Source organism: Dermochelys coriacea, chromosome 7 (genome assembly GCF_009764565.3).
Source record: "Dermochelys coriacea isolate rDerCor1 chromosome 7, rDerCor1.pri.v4, whole genome shotgun sequence".
In the NCBI taxonomy this organism is placed as follows: domain Eukaryota; kingdom Metazoa; phylum Chordata; order Testudines; family Dermochelyidae; genus Dermochelys; species Dermochelys coriacea.
The window spans coordinates 67,073,490-67,095,586 of record NC_050074.1 but is presented as its reverse complement, the minus strand read 5'-3'; the positions used below and the strand labels follow the sequence as shown (position 1 = coordinate 67,095,586).

At 41.0% G+C, this 22,097-nt stretch overlaps 1 protein-coding gene across 32 annotated transcripts in view; it reads right to left on the bottom strand.

Moving 5' to 3' along the window:
• Nucleotides 1-22,097, bottom strand: part of ZMIZ1 (zinc finger MIZ-type containing 1) — a 504,711-nt gene that overhangs the window by 187,682 nt on the left and 294,932 nt on the right. For all 32 annotated transcript variants that reach the window (XM_043518779.1, XM_038410178.2, XM_043518791.1 and 29 more), the window contains one exon: nucleotides 11,629-11,742. In XM_043518779.1, the coding sequence (XP_043374714.1) occupies nucleotides 11,629-11,742 (114 nt within the window). The remainder of the gene's footprint in view (nucleotides 1-11,628; nucleotides 11,743-22,097) is intronic.

Sequence of the window (22,097 nt, the reverse complement as noted above, 5' to 3'; positions counted from 1 at the left end):
TTATATCCCCCTAAAGGAAGTGTCCCTTAAACGGCCTTATTTAACAAGGAAAGGGTATTTAAAAAGCTAAATCTAGCTCACTATAGGTCTAATAAAAACCTGTCCATTTTCTTTTCTGGCAAAGTTTCAGTAGCTCTCTGACAAACTCTGATCTTACTCTTAAAATGAGAAAGCCAGACCTGTTATCTCCAGTATATTCTCACTGGCTCCTATAGGAGCAATTTCAACCTGAATAATGCCAATGCAGGGAATGCACAAAGGCAAATCTATTCATTAGCCTAAAATGTGGTCACTGGGAGAAAAGTGATACTGTGAAAATTATGTTTTGATGTTCCACCCGTGCTATGTGTCTGATTCACAGTCTACCAGTCAAAACAAGATTTCCATAACTGCTGGCACTTCAAACTCAATCTAGGATCTGAAAATCATGGGTGATGGCTTTCTGTTTCTTACATCAACAACAGTGATTTCGCAATCAAAGCAGGCAACTTTGCAGATGACGCACAGAATGATATGCAGCCTGTTCTTTTGCAGCTATATTGATTCAGTGGGACTAGCAGAAGGAGAAAATTATTGCTTTTGTTATTAAGCTAAGAAGAGCTAGCTAAGACCGTACACAGGAAACTGGGATGTAGCCCCGAACCTACCATTTTCCAAGAACCACTGTTTGGAAAACCACAGGTGGAGGGATTTGAAGTAATTTACTTTATGTAAGGGTAGAGCTCTTATTTGTTATTTCAGCAAAAATATTGGTTTTAAAGTGAACTACCCAAGGAAGAAAACTGCTGTTCATGCAGATCTGCCAAGTACATTGGACAGGCTTTTCATAACAGCACACAGGTCTGTGTTCAAGACCTGTTCTTGCATCTCACATTTCTAAATGTTACAGTTTGTGAATGGATGTTCTGCTCATTTTAGAGAGAGACAATCCTTTGTTCACATTCTCTGAATACTTTAGGATTGGGATGTTGCTGAGTGTATCCTGAGTGCTATCCTATAGCACAAACTCTACTTTAGAAAGTTTACTTTCATGTCATTTATGTGCTGGAAGGAGTAGTTACATGTTGAACTTTTTTTTTTTTTTTTTTTTGCAGTGTGCAAAGAAAATCATTGTGTGTTGTGTGAAAAAATTAAGAACAAAAAAATTTCTTTACACATGGAAAAGGAAGAGCCAATACTGCACACCTTTCTAATGTTTTGTAGAAATTCCTGGGTCATTTATCAGTGTGCTAGCTACTTTGGAATCCCATGTTATGCAAATGTTCTAATGATGCCAGAGGCTAAGTGCTTTTTAATTTATATCCTAAAAGTAATGAAGTTCCAAAGTAATTTGTTTTCAAAGGTCATTTTAGGGATTGAAGAAATAAAGAATTAATAATCCTGCTGCAATGGAATGAATAGGCTTTGACACTTTTGGGGGGGAGGGGAATCATAGTATAATCCCCCAACAAGGTAAAATAATTGATAAACATTTCCAAAGATAAGCAGCTTTGGCTCTGATATCATAGAATATGCAGTTGCTAAATTAATATTAATTTTGCTTATGACTAAGGCCCAACTTGAATTGCGGGATGATTGTCAAATAATTGCGGCTGAGTTGCGGACAAGACACGGAAAATCATGGAAAGTAATAATGGACCTTTATTAATTGCGTTAATTTGGAAAAGCCAGAGAAGTCCTATTTGTTTAAGAAAATTTGCTGGAACAATATAAACACTTAAGTATTATGCTATGCCTGCTAATTTTTTTGATAACCAGACATTTTGCTGCAACTATATTACAGTCAGTGCATGGGTCTCAGAGCACAAGCCCCATTTGCTATCAGCTCGGATAAACAGGCTTCTACTGTACTAATGAGGAAAGAAGCATGTGTTGTAAACCTCAAAATATATGCAACATTGTGTACTATGCAAAGTGAGCTAATTAAAATAAAATTGCGGTGGAAACCTAATATTACGGGATCCACAATTTCCACAATATTGTAAATTAAGTAGGGCCTTACTTATGACTGTTTTGTTACTGAAAATAAGGTACATATTCTCACTGTGGTCACGGTGGAATTTGATGTCCTATCAGCTGCATCGATTGCAACTTGTAAAGAGGTTCTGGCCGCTAATTTGCCCTCATCAACAAAGGCTTGAAACTGAGCCCTCTCCTCCTGAAGCAACATGTTCCTGATGTCCAGGAACTTAAAAGAGTAATTCAAGAAATCGTATTTGGCGTGAAGGGCCTGATAGTCTGAGATTTGATACTGCAGTGATGGAATATGTAAACACCTTCCATCCCATAAGGTCAAGATGCTGGGGCGGCCCTGGGGTGCTGCTGCCAGGATCATTCAGTGGCTGCCTGGACCAGTCAGGAGTTCAGGGAAAGGTGGGTGAACAAGAACTCTGCTTCCTTAGCTGCAACTAAGTATTGCTTCTCTGTCTTCTTGGGGATGGGGGCACAGTCCTTAGCTAGGATCCAAATACAGAGCCCAAAGCGCTTGGTTTTGGCCCCTCAGGTGAAGAATATCTAAGATATTCCCCCCCACCCTTTATAGTCCAGTAAACCTTTGAAATGTATTCTTCTGAAGCATAACCCCAGGGAAAACGCTGGATGTAGATGCCATACTGTTGTCTGGAGACGCTGTGTTGGTTTCTCCCCTACTTGTGATTTTTACAATGTAAATGGATCTTCCTGCACACTCTGATGCCAACCTATAGTCCAACGTTTTTGGCTAGACCTGACTCGAGATGTCAGCCTCTTTTCTTTGTCTGGAAAAACTGTTTATCAACTTCCCCTGACATGTCTGATTTAAACACATTTTAGTCACATATGTCCAGCACATCTGTATAATTCTTTGTAGTTAACCATACATTCATCATGCAACCAGGGCCGTCCCTCAGGGGTTGCGGGCCCGAGGCAGAAGTGACGGATTCATCTCTTCCAGGACTGATCGTGCCAGCCAATTGCACTGGCCCATGTGGCCCCCCAAAGCGCAGGGCCCAGAACAGTCTCCCCGATTCACCCTACCCAAGGGAAGGCTCTGCATGCAACAATATATACCAGTGAGTTATAGTTTTCCAGTGCTCTATTGTGTGCCATCTTTTGGATAAATATCATGATGACAACAGTGTGAGAGATGCATAGAGCTGGCCAGGCCAGGCCATGACTCACTGCTACATAGCTGGAGGCTCATGCCATCTGGCCCTGCAGTCCTCTTAGAGCCACTGCAACACAGCCCCTGCTGGTTCTCATATAGCTTCATTTACTGGAAGTGCAGCCTGACTGGAGCCCCGAGGCTGCAGGATATCCAGGAGTTTATGCTGAGGATCCTGGATTTCCTCTACAGAGATTTGGAGCTCTTCCGCCACTCTCTATAGGAGTTCTTGAAACTGTCTATGATTATCCAGGGGAAAAGAAGAGGCTGGCACAACCACCTCATCCAGCAACAATGATGAAACCCGTCTCAGAACCGATGTTACCAGTGTATCCAGCTCATCTTCCCCTTTTTCCATGGGCTCAGGGATTCAGACTGTCCCCTGGGAGCAGAAGGGTAGTAAGATTTCCTGTAGGAACAGTTGGATTCTAGGTAATGTGTGTAAAGATGCCATGGGCACCAATAAGGCCAATATGAGGAGTCGAAGGTGAGTTGTGATGGGACCACCTGTCCAGATTAGGAAGTTCCTGTCTCTGTGGTTGAGGCTGGTTCCAGGAAAGTCTTGATCCCATCTGGGCTGAATTCACTGAGTGGAGGAGAAGCTGGTTCCACTGGTACATCTGTCTCTCCCAAAGACGAAAAGGTCAGATACTGGTCCATCAGGGGTGCTGACAGATCCATGGAGAGGAAACTGCTGCTGGTGCACAGCACAAGGGGACAGACTTCTCCCAGAGTCTTGCACTCCCACAAGCATTTGTATCTCCCTGGTGTGGACTGGTCCCAATAACAAGGGAGATTGTGGGACCCGGAGGACAAAGGTATCATCTAGAAAGGTTGTGTCTTGTCACTTCATACCACTAGAGTAGGTATAGATAGTGGCCCCTTGCAGGAACGTGATGGTACCACTGGTGAATGAGTCACCAACATCACAGTTTTCAGTGGTACCAGACGGTTCCCAGTCCTTCAGGTCTCAGTGTTTTATTTAGTTGGTACAGCAATTGGTGTCGAGGTAGATGCAGAGACCGGTACTGAAGGAGACTTGCTCCTTGGAATCTTTTGAACACAATCATGCGGCTTAGGAGAGCCTAAATCCTTATGGCTTGGGTGTGAGGGCTCACCCCACTTAGATGGGGCTCTGGAGGAATCTCTCCTCCTAGAGGAGGGAGTCTGTGAGAGTGCCCCTTATTCTAATGAGATGGCCCAGCCAAAAGTTCCTTCCCTCTGCACTCCTATCCTTGCCAACTCTGGCCAATGCACAGGGGATCTCCTGGGCTTGGGTCGACTGGACCCTTGTTGCATGCTCCACTTCTGAAACCAAAGCTCTCATGTTTACGGTGTTCTGGTGGGGGAAAGCAGCACATGCTGCACTTAGTGGTGATACGAGCTCCTCTGAGGCAGTAGAGGCCGATCCATGGTGGCCATCCAGGCCAAAAAGGAGCAAGGGCAGGAGATGAAATTTTTGAAGCTCAGTAGCCAGGGCATAATCCCAGGATCAATCCCTTGCTGGGAAGCCAGGAGGGTTCCCTGGGGTGGGAATTCTAACACACACACTAATGTAGGGATTACCAAAACACTAACAACAACAAAACTAAGACCAATACAGAATTTAAATATTTACAGGAAGAAGAGAAAGGAGAAGCTCCAGACACTGGAGGATTTTGACTTAGGCCAGGAGGGGGTAAAAAGGAACTGGAGAGGCGGAGGGTCCGCCCCTCTTTTATGTGACGAACACATGGAGAGCAGGGGCATAGGCATGGACCAATGGAACTACTTGCAAGAAATCTCTGGAATGTGAAGTGCATGCATGCCCACAGTGAAATACACGTATCCAGCACTTGAAGAGGGAAGCCCTAATCCCAACTGAAGCCTTTGGGGGCTTCAGATATTATAGGTTCATAGATTCATAGATTCATAGATACTAAGGTCAGAAGGGACCATTCTGATCATCTAGTCTGACCTCCTGCACAGCGCAGGCCACAGAATCTCACCCACCCACTCCTATGAAAAACCTCACCCATGTCTGAGCTATTGAAGTCCTTAAATCATGGTTCAAAGACTTCAAGGAGCAGAGAAGCCTCCCTCAAGTCAACCATGCCCCATGCTACAGAGGAAGGCGAAAAACCTCCAGGGCTTCTCCAATCTGCCCCGGAGGAAAATTCCTTCCCGACCCCAAATATGGCAATCAGCTAAACCCTGAGCATATGGGCAAGATTCACCAGCCAGATACCCAGGAAAGAATTTTCTAAAGTAACTCAGATCCCATCCATCTAATATCCCATCTCAGGGGATTTGGCCTATTTACCCTGAATATTTAAAGATCAATTACTTACCAAAATCCCATTATCCCATCATACCATCTCCTCCATAAACTTATCGAGTAGAATCTTAAAGTCAGATAGATCTTTTGCCCCCACTGCTTCCCTTGGAAGGCTATTCCAAAACTTCACTCCTCTGATGGTTAAAAACCTTCGTCTGATTTCAAGTCTAAACTTCCTGGTGGCCAGTTTATACCCATTTGTTCTTGTGTCCACATTGGTGCTGAGCTGAAATAATTCCTCTCCCTCTCCTGTATTTATCCCTCTGATATATTTATAGAGAGCAATCATATCTCCCCTCAACCTTCTTTTAGTTAGGCTAAACAAGCCAAGCTCCTTAAGTCTCCTTTCATAAGACAAGTTTTCCATTCCTCGGATCATCCTAGTAACCCTTCTCTGTACCTGCTCCAGTTTGAATTCATCCTTTTTAAACATGGGAGACCAGAACTGCACACAGTATTCTAGGTGAGGTCTCACCAGTGCCTTGTATAACGGTACTAAAACCTCCTTATCCCTACTGGAAATGCCTCTCCTGATGCATCCCAAAACCGCATTAGCTTTTTTCACAGCCATATCACATTGGCAGCTCATAGTCATCCTATGATCAACCAATACTCCAAGGTCCTTCTCCTCTTCCGTTACTTCTAATTGATGCGTCCCCAACTTATAACTAAAATTCTTGTTATTAATCCCTAAATGCATAACCTTACACTTCTCACTATTAAATTTCATCCTATTACTCCAGTTTACAAGGTCATCCAGATCCTCCTGTATAATATCCCGATCCTTCTCCAAATTGGCAATACCTCCCAGCTTTGTATCATCTGCAAACTTTATTAGCACACTCCCACTTTTTGTGCCAAGGTCAGTAATAAAAAGATTAAATAAGATTGGTCCCAAAACCGATCCCTGAGGAACTCCACTGGTAACCTCCCTCCAACCTGACAGTTCGCCTTTCAGTAGGACCCGTTGCAGTCTGCCCTTTAACCAATTCCTTATCCACCTTTTGATGTTCATATTGATTCCCATCTTCTCCAATTTAACTAATAATTCCCCATGTGGCATGGTATCAAATGCCTTACTGAAATCTAGGTAAATTAGATCCACTGCATTTCCTTTATCTAAAAAATCTGTTACTTTTTCAAAAAAGGAGATTAGGTTGGTTTGGCACGATCTACCTTTTGTAAAACCATGTTGTATTTTGTCCCATTTACCATTGACTTCAATGTCCTTAACTAATTTCTCCTTCAAAATTTTTTCCAGGACCTTGCATACTACAGATGTCAAACTAACTGGCCTGTAGTTACCTGGATCACTTTTTTTTCCTTTCTTAAAAATAGGAACTATATTAGCAATTCTCCAATCATTCGGTACTATTCCTGAGTTTACAGATTCATTAAAAATTCTTGCTAATGGGCTTGCAATTTCAGGTGCCAATTCCTTTAATATTCTTGGATGAAGATTAGCTGGGCCCCCCGATTTAGTCCCATTAAGCTGTTTCAGTTTCGCTTCTACCTCTGATATGGTAATATCTACCTCTATATCCGCCTTCCCATTTGTCATGCTACCATTATCCCCAAGATCCTCTTTAGCCTTATTAAAGACTGAGGCAAAGTATTTGTTTAGATATTGGGCCATGCCTAGATTATCTTTAACCTCCACTCCATCCTCAGTGTTAAGCGGCCCCACTTCTTCCTTTTTAGTTTTCTTCTTATTTATATGGCTATAGAACCTTTTACTATTGGTTTTAATTCCCTTTGCAAGGTCCAACTCTACTCGACTTTTAGCCTGTCTCACTTGATCCCTACATGTTCTGACCTCAATTAGGTAGCTTTCCTTGCTGATCCCTCCCATCTTCCACTCCCTGTATGCTTTCTGCTTCTTCTTAATCACCTCTCTAAGATGCTTGCTCATCCAGCTTGGTCTACAACTCCTTCCTATGAATTTTTTCCCCTTTCTTGGGATACAGGCTTCTGATAGCTTCTGCAGTTTTGATTTAAAGTAATCCCAGGCCTCCTCTACATTTAGATCCATAAGTTCTTCAGTCCAATCCACTTCCCTAACTAATTTCCTTAATTTTTGAAAGTCAGCCCTTTTGAAATCAAAAACCCTAGTTGCAGATTTATTTTTGTTAATCCTTCCATTTAGTTTGAACTGAATTAGCTCATGATCACTTGAGCCAAGATTGTCCCCTACAACCATTTCTTCTATGAGGTCCTCGCTACTCACCAAAATTAAATCTAAAATGGCATCCCCTCTAGTCGGTTCAGCAACTACTTGATGAAGGAATCCATCAGCTATCGCATCTAGGAAAATCTGAGCCCTATTATTATTACTAGCACTGGTCCTCCAGTCTATATCTGGGAAGTTAAAGTCTCCCATGATCACGCAGTTTCCATTAGTATTTACTTGATTAAAAACATTAAAAAGGGCTCTATCCATATCCAAATTAGATCCCGGAGGTCTATAGCACACCCCAAGCACTATCGTAGGAGAGGCTTTACTAGTTTTCTTCCCCAATGTAATTTTTGCCCAGACAGACTCTGTCTTATCCATTGCATCGCTTCTTATTTCTTTACATTCTACCTCATCATTGATATACAATGCTACTCCACCCCCTTTACCTTTGTTTCTGTCTTTCCTAAAGAGCACATACCCTTCAATACCTGTAGTCCAGTCATGACTACTATTCCACCATGTTTCTGTTATCCCTATAATATCTGGTTTCACTTCCTGCACCAGTAGCTCTAGTTCCTCCATTTTGTTACCTAGACTCCTCGCATTGGTGTACAAACATCTTAATTTTTGCTGTTTGGCCTCGCTCACATTTTGTTCCCTATTAGGCACAGTCATTCTACATCCAGTATAACCTATTAGACTAGTATCCACACCGCCCTCACTCCTTATATACATTCTCCTACCTACGGCTGTATCCATTCTTACTTCATCTTCTTCCCTCTCAATGCTAAAATCTGGCGTGGAGATTTTCTGGACATCTCCCATCCATCTCCCCCCAATTCCTAGTTTAAAGCTCTCTTTATCAGTTGTGCCAGCCTCGATCCTAGAAGTCTATTTCCTTCCCTACTCAGATGAAGTCCATCCCGAGAGAACTGACCTCTGTCCGTGAATGCCTCCCAGTGGCCATACATCCCAAAGCCCTCCTTATAGCACCACTGCCTAAGCCATCTGTTGACAGTCATAATCTTGTCACACCTTTGTTGCCCTTCTCTAGGAACAGGAAGGATCCCGCTAAAGATCACCTGAGCCTCAATTTCCTTAAGCGTCTTCCCCAGCCTAGCATAGTCTCCCTTAATACTTTCCAGCGAGAATCTAGCCGTATCATTTGTTCCCACATGAAGGATAATTAGGGGATTCTTTCCCGCTCCCTTTAGGATCCTTTTCAACCTCAGGTCTACATCCCGTATCTTAGCACCCGGAAGACAGCACACCCTTCTATTCTCAGGATCAGCTCTAGTTACAGGCCTGTCTATTCTTCTCAATAAAGAGTCCCCGATCACATAGACCTGCCTTTTCCTGGTGACAGTGCTATTCTCCAGTCTCTCCCCTGTTCCCTCTGTCTGCAAGTTCTTTCCATTCCTATTTTCCCTTACAATCTTCTTCAACCCATCCTGTATCCTCCTGGGGCTCATATTTGGTGTAGTCTCCCTTGACTCTTCCCCTTTTTCTATAGGACTAGCCTCTCTTCTCTTCTTCCTTACCCTTCCACCTTCAACAAGTACCTGCTGAGCCCCTTCTTCATTTTCCAACTCTGCAAACCTGTTCCTAAGCTCTATTTCTCCTTCACTAGCCCGTCTTTTTCTCTGCCTGGTTCTTTGAGTCACATGTTTCCACTGACCACTTTCCTCATCCAGTCTCTCCTCAAAATTCCCCAGCCCTGGTTCCATCTGTGAGTCTGAGCTTTTCCCTTCAGATACCTCATATCTTTGCTCCATCATCTGCTCAAACCCCTTCCTAAACTCAACCAGACTTTCCACCTGCATCTCCAAACCTCGGATCTTTTCCTCCATCAGCTTTATCAGACGGCATTTCATGCAGAAAAAACTCTTACCGGTTCCCCCCTCCAGGATCATGTACATACCACAGCTTCCACATCCAGTCATCCTCAATGTGTCTTTCACTGCAGGAGTCACTCCCACAGCTGCCTCTGTATCTGTCATCTCCTTCCCACCTAAGTCCTGTTAATCTGGGAAACACAAGCCACACCAAAAAGACCACCCCCCACTTCTCCTCCACAGAACTCCCACTCAAACTCCCCTGTTTAGAGCTCTGTTTGCTAGCTCCTGTGCCGCTGCAGCTGTCTGTGCCGCTGCCTGACTGGCTGGCTACCTTTATAGGGCCCCTAGTCAGAAGCCCCACCCCCTAGGCAGGGCTCAGCTGCTCTCTCAGCACAAAGCCCCACCCCCTAATCAGGCTCAGCTGCTCTCCCAGCACAAAACCCCTACACACACACAAATACTAAAAATACAAAACCAAGTACAACTACCTTCTCCTCCAACAGAACTCCCACTCAAACTCCCCTGTTTAGAGCTCTGTTTGCTAGCTCCTGTGCCGCTGCAGCTGTCTGAATGGCTTTGTTTACATTGTAAGTTTTTTGGGGCAGGGAGCATCTTTTTATTTTGTGCTTGTACAGCACCTAGCACAGTGGGGTCTTGGTCCAAGACTAGGGCTCTTAGGTGGCATGACAATACAAATAATAAAAAATACACAAATGAATAAATAACAATAAATCATTCCGATGGGAAAAAAATAGGCAACTGGTCATGAGTGGTATCTTGGGGTCTAAATGAGTGATTCTCTGTCACTTGCACAGAGTTGAATCAATCAAATGAAATAGAGAAGGGTGAGCTTGGTGTTCCTTTTCTTTCTTGCTCTCTTATTGAGCTGTCTTCAGCCATGAGGTCAGGTGGGCATAGTTAACCCACAGACACAGGAGTCTACATGAGTTCATAATGCGTCAGTCTTTCATTTGTCTCCTTTTCACAAGCACCAAACTCAGACACAGTGTTTATCAATAGCCAGATACAACATAAATATATAGGGACAGTATAACTATGGCCACATTACATCATGTGTATATTTTGATAAGTCAGGGAATTTTCTGAAGACAACTTACAGTTTAAACATCAGAAGTCTGTGCAGTCCAACAACATTTATAATTCTCTCAAAAAATATTTCCTGCTTGGAAGGATGTTATGCAATTTCTTATAGATCACTAGATTCATTCCATACCTTGACACAGTTCTGAGAGATGTGATACACTTCAACACATTAAGATGGAGCCATTCCTTAACATTTGGAGTATTATAGCTGAATCTCTTTACAAACTGTATGAAACCAATTCATGTATTTTTGCCTGGATAACAAGCATCTGTCAACACTTATGCTGAAGAATGGCATAAGCTATCTAACTGATCTATTTGTTTGTCTTGCTATTTTGTAGGCTTTTGTTTTAATTTATCTTTATTATATAATGTTATGAAAATAGCAAGAAAGCTTTTGAGTATCCCCCACCACACAGTGTTTACTTGATTTTGTGAATATTTTTGGGCTGGATTCTAAATCTGCCAGGCAAGCGGCGCTGTTCAGAACAAAAATTGCTGCTGTTGTAGGCCCTGAAATGTACATTCTGCATTTGATCGTTGCCTAGGACCAATCCCCGCTCATTTGACTCACACAGGCAGTCCCATTAAAGTCAAAAGCACTCTCACAAGTAGTAAGGCAGGATTTGACCCACTTCAGCATATGAAACAGGCTAAGCCAAATGAAATGAATTTCTCTAGCTTGCTCATCAGCTGACGGACTAGCCCTGGTTACCTCAGAAGAGTGCCCTTCCATCCACTTCCTCAAAAATAAGCAATAGGGGAGATTTGTCTGAAATTTCGATGGCTCCCCTCATTAGTGGCTCAGTCAGTGTATATAGAGAGATGCAGTATAGGTATATAAGATTTCCCCTCCAAATGATTAATTTTCTATTACCTTCTTATGTTGCATGTTAAGTAACATTAGTCACCCTGATAGCTATGAAATAAATAGATATTAGTTTGTGGGAATTAAGGAGTCGTGCTGTACAAAAACAGTGACTAACTAGAGACTCAGTAACCAGTCTTTGACAGAGAGGAAGAAATGCCATCACAGAAAGAGTTGACGTACCGTCAAACAGCCCATCAGACTCTGCTCAAAAGGTCTCTGGAAAGCTCTCGGGTCTCCACACCAGTCCAGGAGCTCTGTAGCTGCATTATGGAAGTTTGCAGGATTCTGTAAGTGCTGAAAAGGGGGGAAGATTAAACAACATGGTAAATAAATAATGTTAACTGCTAGATGCATTCTCTTCATCACACTATTTCAAAGCCAAAAAACCCAGGAAATGATAAGAGATCCAGTCACATGAGTGGATGAATAGAGTAGACCAACTTAATTCATTCTCTATTATCTGTATATTGCTCCTAATTTAATTTTATTGCGTAGAGGTAATGACGCAACTGAAAGTCCAAATCCAGTTCCCCAAAACTTGATGAATTGTGCCCAGAGATGTAATGAGTTGAACTAGGACACCGAGGCTCACCAACCCCAACGCAGGGCAGACTTGAATCTCATTCTGCATTTCAACTCTTTTCCTCAGGCCCAACTCCAACTACTGGAAAGGTGGACACAGAACCAGCAATGCTTTTAGAACAGCTAGATTTCAGCATCTCCCCGCTTACTGAATGTGGCCTGACTGCCTTGCTATGGACATTCATGATACTTATTAAGCAGTTTGCACAACTGTAGCTAGCCTGTGGTTGCAACAAATATTGAGACATTTGCAGCGCTGTAGTTCAAGATAACAGCACATGGAGGAAAACATTGACACCAAGGTATGGCTTTGATATTGCTACAACTGAAAATACAAAAGCGCATAGAGTGTTGAGAAATATCCAGAGGAAATCTCACAACCCCTGCAGGGGCAGAATTTCATTAGCCGGCACGACTTGGAGAAAGAAACCCATTTAACTGCTGCTCTCTCACCCTCCCCTGCACTGGCCAAATTACAGTCTTGTTTTAAGAGACAGTTAATAGTATTATTTAATTTAATTGAATTCTACCCCACGCTAAAAATTTGTAAAACTTTGAAGATTTCGAAAACCAAAATGCTCCAAATTTTTAGCGTAGGGTAGAATTCATACTTCAAAGTACTTGAAAACCAAAATGCTCCAAATTTTTAGCATGGGGTGGAATTCAATGTACAACAAGACATTAGCCACTAAATTCCCTGAGAAGAGAGCATTATTTGTCTAGATTTTGAAAACTTGATGAATTGTGTCCAGAGATGTTATGAGTTGAACTAGGATACCAAGGCTCACCAACCCCAACACAGGGCAGACTTGAATCTCATTCTGCATTTCAACTCTTTTCCTCAGGCCCAACTCCAACTGCTGGAAAGGTGGACACAGAGCCAGCAATTTACATATATCCATATCCCTATCTGGATTTGTATAAGGTCACCATCAACATGATGCCTGTGTGCCTACTTACTGGTACAATGCTCACATCCAGGATGAGGATACATTATGGGCACAAGAGAGCCACATGGTACAAGTCTTCGCTTGTCGAGCCTTCATTTGTGAGGTCTTTGGGGAAAGACCATTTTTTATTTGATGTAAAGCACCTAGCACAGATCAGGCACTATAAGAGTTTTTGCAATTGCTGTTGCTATTATTATACTATTATTAAAACAACAATAGAATTAAAAGAAGAATAAAATAAGAATTGCTTACTAATGGAGACTATCAGTTCCATAGCATATGAGGTGTATAAAGGGTTTCCACTAGCCTACGGTGAGATGGCCTCGAGCTAACAAGCCAGTGCTTTCTAGCTGTGGCTGTTAGGCTCATATCTTCTGCAGACTGGGCATAGAGAAGGTCCTGTAACATACACTCACCAGCAAATTACATACTTTCTCTGATCAAAGGAAGCTCAACCTGACTTCTGAGGCTCATAGTCATCTGAATCCCAGATAAGCCCCTATTTATAGCTGCCATCTTCCTATACTTCCCCCTTTTTATGTGTTCATTTATCTAAGAGCTGGAGGACATATTCTATGTCCAGGAGAACAGCACCTGGTTATACCAAACTTCTGTATATTATATCTGTCCTTCGTACCTTGCAATGGAAAATGCAAAACAAAAAACCCCCAAACCAAACCTCATTATTGAAAGACTACACACTATACGCACCAGGAAATTGTCAGCAATTCCTAGAATTGCCATTTTCAGGAGATTGGACTGGCCCATACGGTTCATCAAAAGGGTGACCCATTAGCGTCCTCTCTGGCATATCCAAATTTCCTACATTGAGAGTTAACCAAATTTTTTCAAGCCCTTTGGCTTTTTGCTTCACAGATTTTGCATAAAGGGAACTTCTGTCAATGTAAAACTTGAAGAACTCTCCAGCTCAACAGAGCCAGCAGCTTTGACAAAAATGAGTTGGTCAGTGATGACCCAAAACTACTTTCAAATACTGATATTAACGCTAAAGATTCATTTGTTTCCTTTCCCATGTGTATCATCATCAATCTCTTGTAAGTATCTTCCCAAACAGGCTACATACACAGTGATGTCAGCTCTCGCAACAGGTGCGATGTTCAACTTAAAGACCAAACTTCTAGAGACAAGAGCTCACGTGGGAAACTCAGCTTGATTTTTAAAAAGTAAGGTCCAAGCCTTTGTGGTTGCAGAAAAAAGTCTGAAAATGTGCACCCAGAAGGCAAATAAATGGAAACCAACCATAAAAGGAATTTATAAATAATAAATGGAATTTATTAAATTCTCGTTATTTTTAAGCCAATTTGATGATTTTTGGGGGGGTTGTTTGACTCATGATTTTTGAACATTTGAAGTTGGCACTGCTATAAACATATGTCCTACATACAAAATCTATTCACATTAAAGGCTATTCAGTTCACCCCCCCTCTTATTCTCATGCCAGATAAACCAAATAAATTAGCTCCAAGACAGCGGAGTGAAAACAAGTCTCCTCCCACACCAGGGTGTGAGAAGCTCTTATGTCTATGACCTTTTGGATCCTGTTACACTAATCCTTCTTTTATGGAGGATCTTTGTCAAAAGCCCTTGCATTGACAAGAGATGACTGGTATGTGGGACAGCAAGTTTTAAAACAAAGGAAGAATTAAAAACAAACAAACAAACAAACAGACATTATGCAACATGGTACCTTCCTACTAAACAACATGGAGCCAAATTTATATCAACTGCGTGACTTCCTCTGGATTGTACTTTCAAAGCAACATTTCCATGCCAGCTCAATGAGAGGAGTCAAAGCTCTTTGTATACTTATGAATATTAGCATATCCAGCTAAACAAAGAAAAGAGTGATCTTTTATGTCTTATAAATACCAACTGGCCAAGTAGTTTAGGTTATTTGTCCTGACTGTAGCAAGCAGAAAGGTGAGAGATTGGGAGCCTTCAAAGCTGCAAATGTCTGTTGCAAAAGCTCTTAATATCTACTGTCATTTCAATCCTCCATTCTCATTCAGCAGAAAAACACAAAACCAGCTCAAAACCCCTTTAGAGCATCGTACTCCAAGGACAACTTCTCCTGCGATAATGCGTCTGCAAAAATTGCAGAGAAAGAAAAATGTGAGCATAACTGGAGCACAAATCGTACTGTGATAATCATGTGCTGCAGTGGCAGCAAAATGATCGCATGTTGCAACCTCAATAACACAAAACCAACGTTAAATATAATAGAGAGGAAATGTGGTGTGGACGTGTTGTTGGGCATTGTAGGTTTCGCCACCAAGACTAAGGCCTGGTCTACACTGGGGGGAGGGAAGGGTTTGCGCAGAGCTAAGTCGGTCTAAATTACGCAACTTCAGCTATGAAAATAGCGTAGCTGAAGTCGACGTACTTAGAGCTACTTACCGCGGTGTCTTCACTGCGGTAGGTCAACTGCTGATGCTCCCCCATTGACTCCGCCTACGCTTCTCGCTCCGGTGGCGTACCGGAGTCGACGGGAGAGTGCTTGGCGGTCAATTTATCGTGTCTTCATTAGACTCAATAAATCGACCCCCACTGGATCGATTGCCCCGGAGGTAAGTGTAGACATACCCTAATACATATTTTTAATCATATATGGTTTTGTAAGTGATATTTCCATCGGACACATCCTGCATTGAGAGCAAAGAACTCACCAATCCTGAACACAAAGCACAGAACAACATGGCTATTTTTTATTTGTGGTTTGAGATCATTGGGCACAAAATGCATTTCAGTATCACTTCACCAACTCCTCCTACAGTGACCACACACTCAGAATATGGAAAAAAATAATTATTTTTGTTTTATTGATCAGCAGGTAAGTCTTGTGGCTCAACTTTTGGGTGCTGAACTTGAGGTATCTTAAAGGGGCCTGATTTGCAGAAGTGCTGAGCACCTTCCCTCTGAAAAATCAGGCCTCCTTAAGAAGTCAAGTTGGACACCCACAAATGGAGGCACTCAATCATTTACCATTTTTGAAGATTTAGGCCACCATTAAAGAGGCCTTAAACATGGGTTCAGTTTTCACTTCACTGTATCATACACTGACACCTGTTTAATGTGAGGCTATCAAAAAATCAATATGCTTTTACAGGAGTAAAGGACAGAAATAAATTTGTTTCATTTTTAAACTTCACTCTAGAGATATATACTCATCTCAGTGGGATATGTCACAGTAGAAGCTACCTCAAAGTGAAGCTACTAAGGCAATGTCGATGGTGACTTGGACTTCAATTAATTATTCATTATGCAACTCTCAGTCAAGTCTCCATCTTATCAACCCATTCCACTTAGGTTTTTTTTTTTTTTTTGGCATGGTCAAGCACAGTAGGAACCTATCATAAATGAACCACTAAAAGATGGGTCTCTACAAAAAAAACAATTTTATATACACACACAGCATGCTGAAAACTTGACATCCTACACAGCAACTGTGCTACTGAAAATTAATTTATAGGTTAGTTATGCAAGATGAATAACCCCCCACCCTTTGTCAATTCTGTCAAAGACAAAAGTCCCAACTAATCTAAAGGAAGAAAAGAATTTGCCAAAACATTCATGGGTTAGGTCTCCATCCTCTTTCTAATTTTATCAGAAATATTTTTTAAAATAAATGGGGAAGGGAGGGTTCCCTGAAATTTCTCAGGATTTCAGAGACCAAAGATGTTTTGTGTGGGTAGGAATGGGGAGCTGAAAGGAAACCACACATGAACCAAAACATAAATATGAAGAAAAGATTACATCCTAGGAAATGTTGCCTTATGCAAGAAAACATTAAAAACTACTACTACTACTACTACTACTACTATAAAAAAACTGAAGACTTCAGAACTCACTTTGGGCTATTACGTCTAATACAGTAAGCACACAAAACATTAACAGGCTGGCAGAGCTCTAAGCCCAGAGGTTCTACAAGAGAACTACAATATTTAACCTACAACCATGATGTTTAAATATGTGTTACTTATTATTTTTTCATCACCAGCAATGAGCTCAACAGTGCAGAAGACACTTGTATCAAGGTAGTCGCAGGGAACTCACAATCTAAAATAGAAACAAACAAACCAAGACAAACTGTAAGAATCAGTTATTTACAAGACTGATCTTCAGTATTACTTAATTTTACTATAAAACAGCTATTGAAAAACATCACAATTTCATTATTTCACAACCTATCAGAACCTTCAAGTGAAGTTTCCAGAGCTGAGTTGTTATAATTAAGTGCTTCTTAGGACTCCAGCTGACTTAACTCAATGAAAGACTCAAATGCACAAAAATCAGCGACATGCGACTACATATTGTTATGGGCAGGAATCACCAGGTGGTGCTGCCACTCTCCCAAACTCTTTTTCTTGCAAGCAAATTTTATTTATTTATTTATTAATGCAGTATCTTCCGTGGGGAGCTATGGCAAGAAGCTAGGGACTTCTTTCTCTGCCTTAATATCTCACTAACTTCTTGAGGCAGAGTTGTTCCCTGGGAAGTAGGAATTGGTGGTTGGGCTGAGATTCCTGAAAGAGAGAATTATCTATAAGTTGTCTGTGAGCACCTCTGCTTTGGAACTGTTATATATGTGTAAATAAAACAAGCTGCATTAAGATTATACCTAAACTCTGCATCACTGATTTCTCCTTCAATGGGAATTCAACCCGCAAGGCCCTGACATCTGAAACCGCTCACCTGTAGGCCTACAACAGGGATAGGTAATTATTTTTGATCAAGATCCAAATTTCTTGGGCAAAGATATAGTCAAGGTCCACTCTCCATAGAAAATAATAAAAAAATAACACCAAGGGTAAGTAAATAAAAAGATTTGGGGGTCCGTCCAAAAGCAACTGGCAGTCTGGATTTGGCCCGCCTATTGACTACCCCAGCCTACAATATGTAACCACATGCACATCAATCTGCACCCACACACCAGTATATGTCAGTTCATGCACACATATGTGCAAGACAGGCATATGTAAAAAAGATTTTTAATTTTCAAAAGATCCCAAAGCACAGTAAAACAAAGTCATATACCCTTTATATACTGCGTTCTCTACACCCCCACACCAAAATGCATGCCTTATACAACTGAAACCTTGAAAAAAAAATTTAGGAAGACAGAAATCAGTTACCTGGAATGAAATACGGCTAGGATACCAGGTATATCTCTTCTAAATATAGAAGATTACAACCCAGATGTATACCAACATGTTGTAGATACAGCAATGCAGTAAATACTAGGACAACAACAGTGCAAAATTAAGAGTAATTACAGAGGGTTAAAGTTATCATGCATATATCAAGACGCCACTAACATGACAGCAATAATGTGGAAAACAAAATAATTTCAGTGCAGACTCTGTGTTTTTATATGTTGCTATGGAAATTAAACGTGGAATTTTAATTTACAAGCTTGCATATTTTTGAGGGGGGGAAATATTTTTTTTCTTTTCTTTGGAACATGCCAGGCTCTGAAAACACAGAACTAATTTACCATAGCTTAACTGCTGCTCAAATGGGATGTCATGCAAATAGGGTGCTTTTGAGTAGCAAACTGCTTAACTATGCTAAACAAGTTATTGCATTTATTTATGTGATGTTGCACGAAATTATGAAGGCTGACTCAAGTCGTGTGTTTATTTTACCCAGTTATGTCTGCTCTATGTCTCACGTCTCGCTTTAATTGAACTGCTGAATGATAACGTAACTAATCACACAGACACTAAGACATGTTGCTAGATTCTAGGTTAATTAACAGTGGCCTACAGTCACTGCATTTCTCACATGGATAGCCACTTTGGCCCCCGCCTACTGTCTGGCTTCACTAGCCACACGAAGCGTTGCAATTTTGTATTAGAGTAGAAGAAAACAACTACCAACAAATGGATATTTTCACTGCGTGGAAAAAGACATATAGTATCAACTTGCTCCAACTAGTCATATGTTGCCTTTTCTACATTCAGAAACTAACCCATGACTCCAAAAGCTGGGGATTAAAAAAGATATTCACCAAATATCATGAGACTCTATATTAAAATCTCAAGAGTTGGCAACACTGAAATTGGCCTAGTTCCTTTGCAGAGAAGTCAATTAACACCAGCTGAAAATCTGGCCAAACTTATCTACCTCTAAAAGTATTTTCTCCATCTCTGGCAATCCCTTAACCTATTCCTTTAATACGGAAGACATGGAGTCCAGCTGCTTTTGCAGAGTCAACCAGCCAAGAAAACTTTTTTGGCTGAAGATCAAAAACTATCATTTCTATCTAAAATCAGTCAATGTTTTCTAATCATTTTCTCCATCTTAATATTCACTTGGACTTGCTTTTTGCTGTGTTTAATGAAAATATACTGCACCCTTGAATACACATACAGAACAGCAAAAAACAAACAGGAAAGCTGAGAAGGATTCCCTGCAACTTAAACAATACTGGAGCAGAATGAGTGTGGTCCTGTGTACTAGATAAAGCAAGCTTAACGCTGAAATTAAAATAAATTGCCCGTCTAAATAATGTAAACATAAGTCTCATTCAGACATCCTTGCCATTGACTAACTGATAGAAGACCAGACAGTTCTCTGTGTATAGCATATAAATATGTGGCTATTAGACCTATATTTTTGACAAGTCACTCAGCACTACATGCAAAAAGCAAAGAACCTGCATATTAGCCATGATCATTCACTGTAATTCATTAATACAGCCTTTTGTTAGTCTAAAAGCTCAAGCGGCTCAGTGAGTAAGCCCAGCCATGATCCCCTCCCTCTCATGCATGGATAACTGCTATGGTTCTTCATTCATGAATTAAGTCCCTTTCTCACTCCCAGACATGCCCTTCATTGGCTCTTATGGAACTAAAGTGGTGTTGTAGAAATATCAGCCACTAATTGCTGATGTGCTTCTAAAACGGAAAAAGCCATGACCCAAAATAGGTGTTTTTTCTCTTTTGTGACAGCTAAGTAATGTGATTATATATCTGAGAGTCTGTATATGTAAGGAACTATACTTAGTAAATTAAAAACACAACTGAAACCAAGAATCAAAATGTCCTCTCTTTCTTCAGGAGGATAGAGGGAAATATTGAGCTATTTTCTTTCTTCTAGGGAATCAAACTGTGCTTATCTACATATAGTTATACATAGTGCAATTCTCTAAAAGGAATAGCTCTACAGACTCCTTCTGGAGCAAAGATTGTTTTATATTTAGGCAAATAAAAAGACTCAAGCTGTGAACTTTGCATCCTTTTCCAACATTCAGATGCTTTTCTCATTCAGACTAGTCTTTAAACAATAAGTCTATCTTGCACTTATATGGAGCATCTTTCATCAGAGGCTCTCAAATTGCCCTACAAATGTTTATTAAACTTCCAAACACTCCCTATTATCAATGGGTAAACTGAGGCACAACAGATTAAATGACTCATACAAGGCCACAGACCTAGGAATTAAATCCACAGCTACTAAGAGAAGATACAGTGAAAGCAGACCGCCTTTGATACATTTCAGTATTTGCAGTTCCCATTTCAAGGGAAGGAAAACAATAAATAATGAGCAAGGAAAGAACATCTTTATCGAGAGTATTTATATGAAAACAGGAAAAAAAGGTCAGCACAGACAAGCAGGGTCAAATTCAAATGGGTAAGTAGGTGTCACTCCCATGGAAATCTCTGAGCAAAATTCAGTGTTGAAAATAGGCACAAGGAATTGTATAGTAATCAGTGAGGCAGAGTAACTTATATTGATGCAGAATTCAGCAGACATGCAAAATGTTCTCAGTGTACACACCAATAGACCATACTATGGGTTAACAGGAAAAGCACCTAGAGTGTACAAAATAAAGCAGTGCTTCCAAGCTTAATTATCCCCCTGCTTTCCTATTACACCTTTTCTGCTTCTTAACCTTATACAAACACATTTATTGCCAAGCCCCATTTGCTTCCCCACCATTTATAAGTGACATTCTTTTTTTTTGCTTGGCCAATGCACACCAAATCAATTTCTAGGGCTGCACAAATATTTTGGAAATTTTGACAAAGAATTTTTCAAATTCTGTTGCTGGGTTTTGTTCAGTTTATAGAGTGGTTGAAATTTTTCAAAAATTTGAAGTTTCAGCTAAAGAATGTTCATGGAAAAATGTTTCATTACCTTTTTTTCCTGAAGTTTTCAACAAGCTGTTTTCCAACCTGCTTGTACCCAAACAGGTAACTGACCCCACTCTGTAGGTCAGAACTGAATCTGGCCCACACTGAGTCTTTCCAACTCATGTTAAATAGTCTATAGAATATTGCCCCTGTGGGCAGGGGATCACTTGCAAAACAAAGACCACTCTCACAATGATACACAGATGTTTGCAGAATTGATTCCAGAATTTATCCAATTCATTTTTCAAAATTTAAATAGCAATGTCAGCGTAACCACTTTGCAGTGTTGGTCCCTTAATTTAGTAACCACAAGATTTGCTTCTGAGCTGCGGAGGGAGAGTAGGGGTGGGGGTGGGGGTAGGGGATAATCTGTGTCTGGGAGCAACTCCATCTTGTCCACCTACTTTAAAAAGTCATGGTATGTGTCAGCAATATATTCATCATGAGGCTGTTCTTGAAAACCATTAGCAGAAGCTAAAAGAGCTGAAATGAGGATTACTGTTTGACTTTGTTGATCAGAATTACAAGGGCTGCATCTCTTTTCTGGGTTATATGCTTAGTATATAAATAGCTGCAGTACACACTGAATATTTACAATAGAACCTTTGTCTGCTATTAAGGCAGAAAACGACAAAAGAACCTTCTCTATAACAAAAATTATTGGGTGCTGTTGTGTTATGCTCTGCTCTGCCAAGCAGGCCAATGTGCTTTTGTGGTTTAAGACCTGAGCCTGGTATCTCATTCTCATAGCCAGCAGAGAAAACAGGCTCACTTTAGTGGCAACAGCTCATTTTGCTCAATAGTAATGCATATATCCAGTTACAACAACATTTGCCAATCCAGTCTTTAGCCATGTCACCATCACCACCTGAGGAATGGTAATACTCAACCTGGAGCTCTCAGATCAATGTGGTACACATAAGGGAGGCCTGATTTGTGCTTCCCCTTCTGCCTACTC